Below are 13,408 nucleotides of genomic sequence, written 5' to 3'. Positions count from 1 at the left end.
TGTTTGTCAGGCTTCCTGCTTCTCATGTACTTAAAAATTCTTTTCAAAGATTCTTTTGCAGCTGTTCACCTTGCTTTGCCCTTGAGCTTCTTGTGCTATTTTTGACAGCTCACACCAGCTGCCGTGCTCTCCTCCTTCAGCAGGAAAAAGGGGAAGGAAGGAAGGAATGGGCTTAACGAGCATGGAACTACTGCCTTTAAAACAATGCCAGTAAAGTCACTGGAGACGCGAACTGGAACTGAACTGGCCATGGCACAGTGGGAGGAGCAAGCTGGCCTGCAGCACCCCTGCATCCTGCAGCCACTCTAATACCAGCTATTCTGGGGGGCTTTTTTTGGAAAGTTTCTAACTGCAAATGAAATCTGAGTCTGAAACAACCAAAGGGAGACTTTCCTGTGTTCTCCTGGGCCAGACCCCTGGTAAGCTTCACCTCCCAGGGCCTCCTAAGGGATCTGGCCAGAATCTTTCCCTAGCGCGAGGTTAATTCAGAAACCATAAAAGGCCTCATTTGCTAATTTACACTAATTTTACACCGATGTAACTCAACCAGCTTCAGTGGAGTTACTCCTGATTTACATGAGTATGATTTACTCCTGATTTAGACTTGGACCATCGTCTCTCTGCTCTACACACCTCTGTGCACTAACCCCCGCTGTCCTCTCCCGCTATCTGAAGGACATGATGCAGGGTTGGTGCTTGAAGGAGGAGTGGCTAGCTCCTGGGGGTGAACCTGGAGCAAGCCTGGGCGTTGTACATAACCAGACTCACAAGAGTGACCCTTGGACAGAGGCTGGCTCCTCTGCCCAGTGCAGGTGGAGGGCAGGGGAAAGTGAGAGAAGGGGAGATGCTGGCATGGCAGGGAGCTGCTCACCAAGAGCCACAGGGACCGATGATTAGTGCTAGGGTAATACAGGGGGCAGATCCTCAGCTGGTATAAACTGTCATGAAGCAATGGGAGGTAAAGCTCACCAAGGGTTTACAGTGCTGAAATCAGGGCGAATTCCCAGGCAAGGCCTAAGTCAGCACACATAGCGTCATGCTTTGCAGAGTCTTTCATCCGACAATCTCACAAGTCTTCACTGAGCCTCACGATGCCCATGTGAGGGAGGTAGAGAGTACTATAGCCATTTTACATATGGGGAAACAGAGGCACAAAGAACTGGAAGCAAATGGACCAAGATAACACAATATGTCTGTGATAGCTGAGAATAGAACCCCGGGGCCCTGTCTCCTCATCCTCCAGACTACACCGTTTTCCAGGAGAGTGGCAGGGTACAGCAGAGAGACCTGAATGTGAGGACAATGGGAAACCAAAGTGAAGCGTCTGGCTCCTACAGACATTTCTATGGGCTCTCACACAGCAATCCCAACAGCCACAGCCTAATGGTTCGAACTAACCCTTGGACGCCTGGAGGTACAGCGTTCCCATGCAAAGTGCCAAGGCAGCACGGATTCTTACACACAAATAACAGCCCCTCAGACAATGCCAGCCTGCTCCCAGAGGGGTTCCCACTCTACTGGCTGGGATCATTTCTTTGGGTAGCAACATGGCACTTACCTTTGCAGCTCTTTCAAAGAAACCGTGACTTTCAGACTGTGTCCCAGAAGGAAGAGGGCAGCTAAGATATCTGCCCATTGGACCATCTCGCCCAGAGGTCCCCCCTTCAGCACCCTGGGGCTGAAAACATCCCCTGACTCCTCTGTCAGGAAGCCGATGTGAATCAAGATCTAGAGAGAGAAGGAGAGAGGCTGATGCTCTTGTGACCCAGGCAGCATGGAATGTGGCTGTCTAGGAAGCACTCAGACATGAGGATGGTGTGCAACAGAAACTACACAGGGAGCCAAACTCTAAGGCCCTCACTTGGGTTTTACTCAGTCTTCACCCAGGCAAAACTCTCAGGCTGATTCTTCCAAACGTGGGTGCACAACTAAATCCATGTTTTGGCATCAAAGCAAGAAGCCTGCTCTTCAGAGGTGGCCAGCTCCTGCAGCCTGCATGGACTTCCATGGGCATTGTGGGTGCTCAGCGCCAGTCGGGGTCAGGACCATTGACTGCAGTGGGAGTTTTGCCTGGGTGATGAATGAGAACGTGCTTCAGCATTTGGCCCATGGACTTTAGGATCGGGAACAAGAAGCCTCGGAATTGTTTGTCTCTACGCTCAGCCTAGTGCAGATGGCTGGAATGCTGACCTGGTCTGCACTTCCCCATGAATGACACCTATAGCCGTCTCCCCAGCAACCTCCGAAGGCACAAGCAGTATGTGGCTACCGAGTCCATACCAGCCACTCAGTCTGACTTTCAGCTCAGCAGAAGCTGGGGGCTGAGGTATTCTGAAGGTAGTTGGGAGACTTGCACATGATCCGATAAGGCCGACCAAACTCATTTCCCCGATGGACATAGGCTAGCCGTGAAGGGGATTTCCGTACATTAAAGTGCCCTTTCCCAGCTCATCCCGCACAGCCTCCAGTTTACTGCCGTACCATTAGTGCAACTGGTTCTGGAGGCAAATGCAAAGGACGCATCAGCCCAGGACTAATTCTCCCTAAGTTCATCTTTCACCTGTTTTTGATCCCTCCGTCTGCCCTTCAGTTTCTGCGCCAGGCTACGGGTCGCCAGAAGCCACTGGGAGGCCAAGTGCCGGACTCTCTTCTTCATAAAGATCAAGGATTCCTTGCCACTCCCGATCAGCTCAAGGAGGTAAGAGAGGTTGTTCCGAAAAGCTGCCTAGGTAAAAAAAAAGAGCCTGCTTTTTTGGATATGTCTACACAACGAGCCGGGGTGTGAGTCCCCTGCTCGTGTATTCATCCAACCTCTCCTCACACTAGCACTCAGAGAAACAGCAGTGTAGCCGCAGCAGTGCGGATAGCAGCGGTGAAGGCAGAGCTGAGCCGTGCTGAGTACAACCCCGTCTGAAACTGGCCTGGCTGGCTCCTTTCCTGGAGCAAGTGCAGTCATCCTCTCACTGACCTGTCCGAAACACATGGGCAAGGTGATCTGAGCAGTAAGGGAAGGTCAGCCCTTAGGTGTTACACAGAAGGAACTGCACCCTTGATTGGCATCAGCTCCCCACTTTGGCTGTGTCAGGGGAGAGTCAGGGAGAAGAACAGACTTGCGGAGCTGGCATGGGTCTTGGGCCCTGCAGGGAGCGAGGTGAGATTAGAGGAGGAGAGCAAGAGAAAAGTCTCGACTTCAGGACAGTCCTGATTTAGGTGGAAGCCTAGGCCGCCCAGCCTATGGCTAAGTGGGACTTCTTCTTGCTGGGCCATAGTCTCCTCCAGAAGTGTCCATGGGACCCTGGAAGTAAATGGACACTCCATTGCTGAAATTACAGGCAGAGCCATGGTGACGGCTGAGAGCTCCAATATCTTCGGGTGAAAGAGTTGGCAGGTGAAGCATTTAAAATCTCCTATAGAGATTACGCCAGAGCAAAACCTCAGTGTCCCCACCCCACTAACTGACTGGGGTCTCCTGACTATCTGCTGACTCCCCCAAGGATACATAAAATCTTTCCCTGGCACTGCAGGCTGCAGAAACTTACATCCATGCATGGAAACATCTCTAAGTGGGCAACGGTTGATCACTGGCACCACTGATCAAGTGCACTCAGGAGAACACAGGTCAATGTAAGAGGGCTATGCTAGGAAACTAGTCTCAGCTTTTACTGTAGTGGTGCTACGGCCCGACTGTGATGCTGGAAGAATGTCTAGTGTTAAGGTTAGAGAGAAATGCATGTGTTTGGGGTTTACAGTGCCACAATCTCACCCAAACAAATGCTAATCGATCTCCAGCCTGGCATGGATGTAGGCACCATGCGTAATACAAGGCTCTTTGCACGGATAGACCCCCCAATACAGATTTTCTTCCAGCACCATTTGTAGCTCGTGACCTTTCTCTATCTCTTGCCTGGAGACGTTGAATCCAGCAGCCCACAGAAGAATACACCTAAAGGAGGGCGCTGGGTTGGCACACAGACCCTCACTGCCCTTACCTGCACTCTGGGCGGTGGCTTTGAGGAAGGCATGGCTGCCGTCTGATTTCTCCAAGGCAGCGGAGGACAAAACCACTCAACTTCGCTGAGGTAGATGAGGAACGAGCATTCTGTGCCGTCCACGCCAAAAAATGCATAGCAGGGGTCGGACGTCCACCTGGCCCTCATCCACTGCAAGACAAAGATTAGCAGGGCAAAAACACAGATTAGAGGGGAGAGCTCTGCAAATCCCACTACTGGAGAACTGTGCTTCAGGCATCTTGTGCAGAAATCTAAGGATGCTCTTACTCCACAGAGATAACACTAAGCGGCCACTGTGAACCCTGTCACATGCAACCTTCCAGACCTTTCTACGTGGAACCTTGGGGGCAGGGGGAATAAAATGGAAGGAGACCCACAAAGACTTATACTTCTCACATCAAACAGCACTAATGGCTCACTTCCAAACATGGGCACCACAGAAGGATACACATTTGACCTAGGATTATTAGCCTCCACAGTAAAACTAGGTTCACACAAACACAACTGCTTTGTAATCAGCTTTGCCATAAAAATATAAGTGGGAAAGGAGTGTTGGCATAGAGGCCTCAGGTTCTATTTCCGTTCCATCTGCTTTCTCCTATCTACACAACAACAAGATCCCACGGCACTTTCCCATGTGAGTAGCAGTTTGTCACACTATCCTTGGCCATATTTCCTGGGCCATAACTTATGCATAACTGCCATGCTGGCAGCCTGGTTTATCCCTACAGTGTAAGTTTCCAGGAACATGTGGCTTGCTAAGGACTGAATAAATCATTCCTTAAAATGTAAATTTATTTAACTATAAGACTGTAATACTTTGTCCTATCCGCAGGGGTAATGTATAGGACCACGCTTCTAGTACTAGGACTGGCTGGAAAACCAGAATTCTGTTTTGTGAAAAATGTCAAGGTTTTGACATTTGTTATCATTCCACATCGGAATGAAAAATGAGACCTTTCAAAACATTTCATAAAAACCCACAAGAGACCTAGATCTGAATAGCCAATACCCCAGTGTTTAGGGTACTCAGCTGGGAGGTGGGAAGCCCAAGTTTAAATCCCTGGTCTGTCTGTCTTTACTTTTAACCGGAAATTTCATCCTGAATCTGAGAAACCTTCCCAACAAAAGTTGCAATGAAAACAATATGCTTCCACGAAAGTTTCAGTTTTGATCAAAAAAAAGTTTTGTCAAAAAATTCCCATCCAGCTCTTATTAACGCATTATCAGTGATGCATACCATAGAAGGCATTTAACGTTACTGTTGTGCATAAGTATAAAACATTGTCTTTCCAGTGGCATTACTGACATCATAGCCCAGAGCCTTAGCTGGTGCAAATCAGTGTAGATCCATGGACAAAGCCACCTACTTGAAATCAATGAATCTATGCTGAGTTACGCCAGCTGAGGATCTGGGCCGTGGTCTTTACAGAGTGTTTGGTCAGGACCTCCTCAGCCATCACACTGGGAAACTAAAGGTCGAACACAGAGAATTTGAACTGACAATGCCTTCTTGATTTGAGGTTACACTCAGCTTTGTCCGGAATATGTGAGGTCTCCAGTGATGCAACCTGGAACAAGGGGCGGGGAAATTCAAAATAATGATATACCATGGTGCCTCCTTCTTCCTGACCAGTGAACTGACCTCCAGGTTTCATAAACTCTGGGAGAATGGGGAGCCGAGAAGACAGAGATCTACTAGACTTCCCAGAGAGTGATTTTGCATGCAAGAGAAGACACTCAGGACCTCAGCGCATATCTCTCATCCTCTAGAATTTGCTTGTGCCAGCCTCTTTCTAAATTTAGCTACAAAAACGAATCCACTCAGGAGACAGGTCTCCATGCCCAATATTTAAAACTCACCAATCATCCAGACAGGAGATCGCATTACTGCTTTTGGTGATTCAATTACAATTTAACCAAGGCATGGAAGAAGATGGAAGAAAATGATGGTTAGCACTGGGAAAATGGATAATGTAACTGTGCTGTCCTATTAATAAGCTCTTTAATATTTTTTCACGTGGACTCAGGAAGGCATAATTTTAAGTGAAGCCTGAAGTAGGAAGCTGGGCGAGCTTTTAATTAGTTTGTGTAAAGTTACTGTCTGCCAAAGCAGCATCCTGCCCCAGGCCAAATGCCAAAGCTATGCTCATGTGTAGAGAGCAAGTTGTGTTAAGAGTTGAGACCAGTGTCACATTACCTTAATGAGATAGAATGTCCTTTGTGATGCCTAAATTATTTCCCAGACACTCGATAATGCTCCAAATTTTTAAAAAAATACATGTGATGGTTCTTTCCCTTACATGGCTTCATGCTTAAATAATTCACCAAGAAATAAAGGCAGGGCCATATTAATCATGGAAACCCAGTGGGCTGTAGACAAAGGATGCCCATTTCTTTGTCCACTCTCAATGAGTTGCTTTGTTCTGTGCTCTCCCTCCACAACACATGGACCACGTGCTCTGCTGCCAGATCCTCTAGTGAATGGGAGCATTATGTTCTCTCCTGTGTGAAGGGTAACTGAGCCAGATATAAGTTTACACAATGAGAGAGAGAGAGAGAGAATTCTATTTGGTTTTAAAGGGATCAGCAGCCATTTCCTAAACCATCCACCCTTTGGATTGCTGTTTCTCCAGTTTTACCCTGGCAATTGCTTTGCACAGTTGCCAACTTTCACGCAGTAAAAAAGCACCCCGACTTTCACAATAAGCTAAAAATCAAGATAATCCCATTTCAAAACAAAGCCAAAACAAGCCAATCCCTAAGAACACCAACACTCTATGTGACTAGATTCTCCCGGCGTGCAGTTTGGGACTGTGGTGGGCCCGTTGTGTACCCCTGACTCTCTCTCCCTCCCCTTGATTGCCCCCCCTTGCCCCTGCTTGCCAGGAGCTGATCCAAAAAAAGAAGCAACAAGCTACAACAAACAACAAGCCAAAAACTAGCCAACAAGAAACTCACAAGCCAATTAAGCCAAAAACAAGCCCAATTTCTGCATTTTTTTTGTGGGTTTGGCATGTCTGTTGCTTTGTTACCATTGGCAATGGCTTCCATCCAGTTTTAATTTTTGCCCCAACCATTAAGACCTATTTTTAGAGGAGGACAGTGGAGGGAAAAATTAACTCACCAGGCCCTGAAGTACAGTAGAAGACACTGCTGTCCATAGCATTATGAAAATCTCTACTTAGAAGGGGAAAGAGGTACCATGCCCATTGGTAGCTGGTGAGCTGATCCCAGGAAGAGGGTTCACAATTTTATTCATAAAAATGGAGATTAACCCAGTCTGCACCTAATGGGAAAGAAGATCTCTATCCCTTCCTGGCTGGCGTTGGGTAAGAGTGTTGTTAGGATGGAAATGGCACCTCTCGCAGTCCTTGGCTTTCTTCTGACCATAGGAAACCACCTCAAAATCAGTTTTGATGTGTCTGCTGTGAGATGACTCACCTCCACTTTTCCAGAGCAGTCAGGGTATTTGGGGTCTCTGGGCACCTCACACTGGTCCCGTCTGCCTTCTATCACTGTGGAAAGAGAATTTAGATACAGGGAGAAGTAGAAAACTTTTAGAATAGTGGAAACTCTAGAACTGGGGGGCAGGACACTGATCTGTGGTCAAGGTTTGCCATTCAGTTTTCACCACCCAAAAATCAATCCTTCCGACTTGATGCAATTGAGCAGCTGTAAGTGGTGCATGTGACAAAGGAACAAGCCTCCTCTAAAACACCCTGCCAGCTTGAATGAGCCTGAGTGAAACTTGTGGAGTAGGGAAATATTCACATGCAGTTATACCCGTTTATAGAATTACTGGAATTTATTGGAACACTGCAAGTACCAGCTCCAGCACACATAACTGAACGTCCTGCTAAAACCCCCAGATCAGATACAACAACATAAAAACATAGAAGACAAAAGCTTAACATTGAGATAAAGATACAGCACCACTTGTTGGTGGAGGTGCATTACAATACCCATTTTCCAGAGAGAGAAACTGAGGCACAGAGTGGTAACGCGACTTGCTCCAGGTCACAGAGGGAGTGTTGTAGGAGCCAGGAGTCCTGATTTTCAGTCCCTGCTCTAAATGCTAGATGACATTTCCCTTATATTGGCTTTTTTCGTTTGTTTGAGTTGATGCTTCTGTTGGCTTGTATTTCTGCTGTTCTTTCAGCCCAAATTCCAGGGCATTTTCTAGAGGGAGAGTGACTCCAGTTCCAGATCCAACCTCTGATCACTCCCTGTACATTCTTTTAATAATCTGTAAATAGGCTTCTGTATCTAAGGCCGTACTCGACAGCCTTCCAGGCACAAACTGTAAAATTGCAACAAACAGTCCCACTGAGCTGTCAAACATAGAGCTCGCCCCTGCGGCTAGTGCTGCCAACACGTTCAGGTCAATTTGTGCTCTCAGAATAGCTTACACACACACAGAGTAGGAGTTCTGAAGCAGGCACTGACAAGCAACGCAGAGTGGGTGTAAATCACTAGACCTCCAGTGGGACACATACACTCTAGCAACCTGCCTTGAGAGAGGCCACCCAACTAACTAATGGTGTTATTAGTCCAGGATATATTTTAACTGCAGGTGGGTCCAAAGAAGCAATGTGCACTCTCTTTAGGCTTTGGGCTCAGGGTTTGGGTTCATGGCACAATCGGGGCTGATGTCTGGGTTTGTAGCCTATGCTGCCAAAATCTTCCAAGCTATTCTTGCATGATTTAAGCCCCAAATGGTAGAACTCCTGCAAGAACTGATCTTGGGGAATTTCTGACATCTTGAATTATAGAAGTCTCATGAGACAAGCTGTTCTCATATTTCAGCATTATCTGAAGCAGAAATTTGGCCCCTTCTGATTTTGGATACAACAATCTATCTATCAAAGTTTTTATACTGACACCCCTCACTGCAGGTCACTGAGGACTTTCCAAGTATTAAAAATACACAACAGTAATCTCATTTTTTTCTTCCCTGGTAGGTAGGAATAAAATGCTTGAGGGGGAAAGTGGGGGGTACTTATAATGTGAAGGTTAGACTGAAACTGAGTTTGGTATTTAACTCTGAGTGTGATTAGATTCATGGTCATTCCTATCCCTTGTGGAACTGAGTTTCACAGACTCGGTTTTGCTCCTCTGAAGTTCTGTCTCCTGCATGCTCAAGTCTCCCGCTCTTGGGTGATTCAGTAGACTGTCATTGTCGTGAGAAACCAGGGCCTCTTATACACAGTTTCCCTTCCCAGAATTCCTTGCAGTAAGCCTGTAAAACCTACAGGTCTCATCAGCCCTGGGAACTACTACTCCCAGAATTCCTCAAACCAGGGCCTAATCCAGGAACAGGGCACAGTTGGACCTGAACCCCTTCTAAAAGGGTCACCTAACTTTTTGGGTATATCTACACTACGAGGTAGGGGTGTGATCCCCAGCTGGCACACACGTACTCACACTAGCTCTCATCTGAGCTAGCAGTAGCCCAGGCAGCAGCAGCATAGCCTATGCCCAAATTGGTACCCGCAGAGTTCGTGTTCGTTTGTACTTGGGGCGACTAACTTGAGCCATGGCTGCTGCAGCCCATGGCACCACAGCTGCACTACTATTTTTAGTGTGCTAACTCGATGAGCGCTGGTGCACATATATGTAAATGAGCTGGGAGTCACGCCCCTCTAGCTCTGACTGTAGATATACTGCTAGAGAGATGATTTTGGTGTTGTGAGCGCCTGTTAATTAGGAAGTCTTCAAAAATGGCCAACTCATTTTTCACTGAGCAGCTATCAGATGGTAACAAGTTTCAGGCACTACTGATCTGGATCAAATTTGGGCTGCCATCCATTATTTATAAGCCGAAGAGTAAAGAGAAGAAACAAGGCGGGGGTGCAATAAGATATGTATAACTTGCTCCGATTGTTTTCCTTAACATGCTGCCAACACCCAGGCAATTACTCACGCTGTTAATGGTAAATAAGGTCTCTACTACCCCTGTTCATTAGGAATCCTGGCTCCATAATACAGATGGGCATTAAACATTGATATTAGGACATGAACGGACAATCTTTTACTGCCTCATCTACATCTCTCCTAGTGTCAGGGGGCCAGCCGGGGCTGTTCAGAGTATTGAGCTTCCATGGCTGGAGGAAGAAATATTAGCAGGATGATAAATATTTCATGCTCCGGGGATGGGGTGACTGCAGGCCAAGGAAGCCAGCACTGATATGCTCTTGTGCCCATCACATTAATCTTGGGTTTTTTTTAATCAAGTGCATTTGCAATTTCTAAAGATATGGCTTCGATTCAGCAAGGCAACGGCTCCAGCTTCAAGAGAAGACAAAGGGGCGACAGTGTGATATGCAGTGATCCTGGCTTGCTTTGTTAAAAGGTGTTTATTGAGAAGGTCACTGCAACACCCAGGCAGATCATCACCCTTCTAAGGAAAGCTCTTGCCTCATCCTCTCTCTCTGCTCCTTCCTGCTCAGGGAAGCTCTTTTGAGCTCCACCCCTTGGAGCTGAGCAGCGTGGGGGAGCAGGGCTGTGCAGCCTCTCTTGCAAGCCCTACTACCACCAAACAGCTCAGCCAGCTGGGCTTCAGCTGCTTCCATTCATTCAGATTGCTGCCCACACCAGCTGCAGATGAAAGACCCAGTGGATGTTCTAGTTGAAATCCTCAGTTGGCTCCACTTGGCCAACTAGGGTTTGGAACAGAAGTACAGGCCAGGTCTCTTTGGCTACTGCTTCCTGATATCAGTTCTCCAGAAGAAACCAAGACCACCTGGGGAATTCTAGGGGTGCCAACTGGAATTTGCACTATGGCAGGAAGGAGGGAGAGAGCTAAAGAAAGGAAGAAGGGGAAAAAAGGAATGAATGGGCAAGGCTTAAAAACAGGAATGTAAGTGCTCGCCCTCAGATACAAGACAAGGGTTTTGTATTGTGTCTACTGGGGATTATTGTCTTAGGTAGATTAATATTAAATAAATGCATTATAGCTGCCTGATTAAAAATGTCAATAAATGGCATTGGAAGCACAATAATGCATGCCAGGATGTGCATTTGCCAGCCAATGTACACACTCCAGGAGTGTGCTGTGGTATAAATTGCAGCAGAGTACCTTAGCACACCCAGGGTGCATGTAAATGACCTTATGAACATGCACCATGCTGTGTGTTAGTGCTTACTTAGAAAACGGCTTTGCAATTTCGAATACCGGTCTGACAAGCCACCATCTTGGTCAACACCCCGGGGATTGAATCAGGAACCTCCGAAGCTGAAAGCATAAACTGCTACAGCTTGGGCTAACATGTCAAGGCTTGCTAATGGGGACTGTAACAGACTCATTTCCTCTGAAGAACAGGCATAGAGGGGAACCTGTAACACGCTCACCAGCGGTTTACATCAGCTTTAGCATATAGTGCTTTACTCATTAATCCCCAAAGTCTCTTTGGCTCTATCCTAGTCTATTATTCCCATTGTACAGGTAGGAAAACTGAAACAGAGAGGTTAAATGACTTGTCCAAGGCCACCCAATGAGTCCAACTGGCTGTCAGAGGAGTGATATCACACCCATATCTGTAGCACCCAGTAAATGATAGATTTTTTGCTGATTTTTTGATAGATGCAAGCTAACCATCTCAGATCAAATAAAACCCCTCCCACCACTGATCTTTGGTCCAAAATGTGAATTGAACCAAAGTAAATAATTTGGGAGATTTGAAATATTCTGATGTGTTTCCTCCACGATTTTCATTTTTTCTGTGCCTCTGCATTTCCGGCTTTTGGCCAGGCCCAGATCCAGACGGAGCTATGCCCAAATCCCACAAGACAGAGGGTTCCTCCTGAGGTCAGGAGATGATGGCTCAGAGGATCAGTACTAGGAGAGACAGTTTAATTCTGGACCAGCTCACTAGTATTTGAAAGCAACCAATGCTCAGTTGACACCACATAACTGTGATAGGCATCTTAGAAATCCCATGATAGAGCTATCTAGCAGCTGTTCAGAAAGTGAGAAATGAGTTGGGGGTCTTGGTCCAGTCCCCCTGGGCAGGTATCCACTACACCAATTACTGCCCCCTAGCATAGAAGATAAGGCCAAGATTTTCAGAAGTGCCTCAGTTTTTGAGACGTTAAAGCATCTGCTTTCTGAAAATCTGGCCCCTTTAAAAGTTATTTCAAGCAGGGCCTCCAAAAAATGAGAGACCCAAAGTCACTATTCCCATTGGAAAACCACAGCCCACATCTTGACTGAACGCCTCTTCCAGACCTAACTCCGGTCTCGCCAGGTGAGAGTTGAGGCACATTGATGACGCAATAGGTGCATTCAGCATTGCTCTGGCCAGTGCTGCTCCTATTCCGGAAATCCCCGCATTTCACTAGCACTAAATTCACACTGAGCCAGAATAAGTAGTAGCAGGAATCTTGTCAAACAGCTCATTTTCTTCAGATATCCAACCTAATTTTGCAGACACAAGTGACTTGGGTAACTTCAGCTCAGCATCCAAATTCCTGGATCCGTATCCAAACCTATTGCAGTTGGCTTGTTTCTACTTTTTCCCTACAACATCTGTACAGCACTTAAGAGTTCCTGAGGGTGTGAACCTGCCCAGCATATAGAATCAGTGTATGTGCAGAAACGTCAGGGCACTCTTACCTTTCCCATTCATGAGGCTGTTCCGGAGAATCTGATCTACTTTCACTGCAATGTCAGAGACATTCTGAGCAATAGCTTGGATCCTCTCCATCAAACCTGCCACTGGCTGGAACCTGCAAAGTAAATAAATAAACCCTGAGAACACAATTCCTTCCTGTAAGGCGTCCAAGCTTGTTAGAAAGAGCCAGGAGGGCTTTCTGCCCAAATAGCAGTCGTTCTTAAGTGGCAAAATAGGTCACCGAGGGGAACAGCACTGATGATGGATATAATGATGGACTAAACCTTCCATTACTTGCTCACTCACAAATTCCATTCGCTTCCATGAGAGCTTTGACTGAGGGAGGACTGCGGGATTTGGCCCATCGTTATTTCCCGCCTGCCCACACATGCGCTCACACACAAAATGCAAATGCTCATGTCTGCTGGGGAAACTTGTTTTGCCTAATTTCAAACTTTCTCAAACAGCCTGTGTCCGAAATTCCTTCCCGAAGGTCATTGGGCTTGTGGTCTGCATAGGGAACGCTGTAAAAAAGGATGTAGACAGGCCAAAATGGAGGGGAAAAAGGGGGAAAGTGAAGGAGAGCACAACCAGAGAGAGAGAGTGTGAGAAAGAGGTGAAGGAGCAGAGAAGGGCAAGAGAGAAGAAATGGCTACAATATATAGACCATACACAGGGCAACTGCTTGGATCAAATTGGCTTTGCGAGTGCTAAAACCAGCTTGAGAGCCTTAGCCACCACAAGATCCATCCCTCGCCCAATAGCTCAGCTGGTAACCTGAAT

General features: G+C 46.9%; 1 protein-coding gene across 1 annotated transcript in view; it reads right to left on the bottom strand.

Annotated features, from left to right (window-relative positions):
- The window catches only part of MGAT5B (alpha-1,6-mannosylglycoprotein 6-beta-N-acetylglucosaminyltransferase B), a 168,343-nt gene that overhangs the window by 69,261 nt on the left and 85,674 nt on the right, over positions 1-13,408 (bottom strand). The window contains exons 4-8 of the mRNA XM_073310498.1: positions 12,628-12,740; positions 7,455-7,528; positions 3,990-4,160; positions 2,561-2,725; positions 1,559-1,728 (exon numbers count right to left, since the gene is read on the bottom strand). Of these exons, the coding sequence (XP_073166599.1) occupies positions 1,559-1,728; positions 2,561-2,725; positions 3,990-4,160; positions 7,455-7,528; positions 12,628-12,740 (693 nt within the window). The remainder of the gene's footprint in view (positions 1-1,558; positions 1,729-2,560; positions 2,726-3,989; positions 4,161-7,454; positions 7,529-12,627; positions 12,741-13,408) is intronic.

The sequence above is a fragment of the Lepidochelys kempii genome, chromosome 14 (genome assembly GCF_965140285.1).
Source record: "Lepidochelys kempii isolate rLepKem1 chromosome 14, rLepKem1.hap1, whole genome shotgun sequence".
Taxonomy (NCBI): Eukaryota; Metazoa; Chordata; order Testudines; family Cheloniidae; genus Lepidochelys; species Lepidochelys kempii.
The sequence above is the reverse complement of the archived record's forward strand: the minus strand, read 5'-3'. Positions and strand labels throughout refer to the sequence as shown.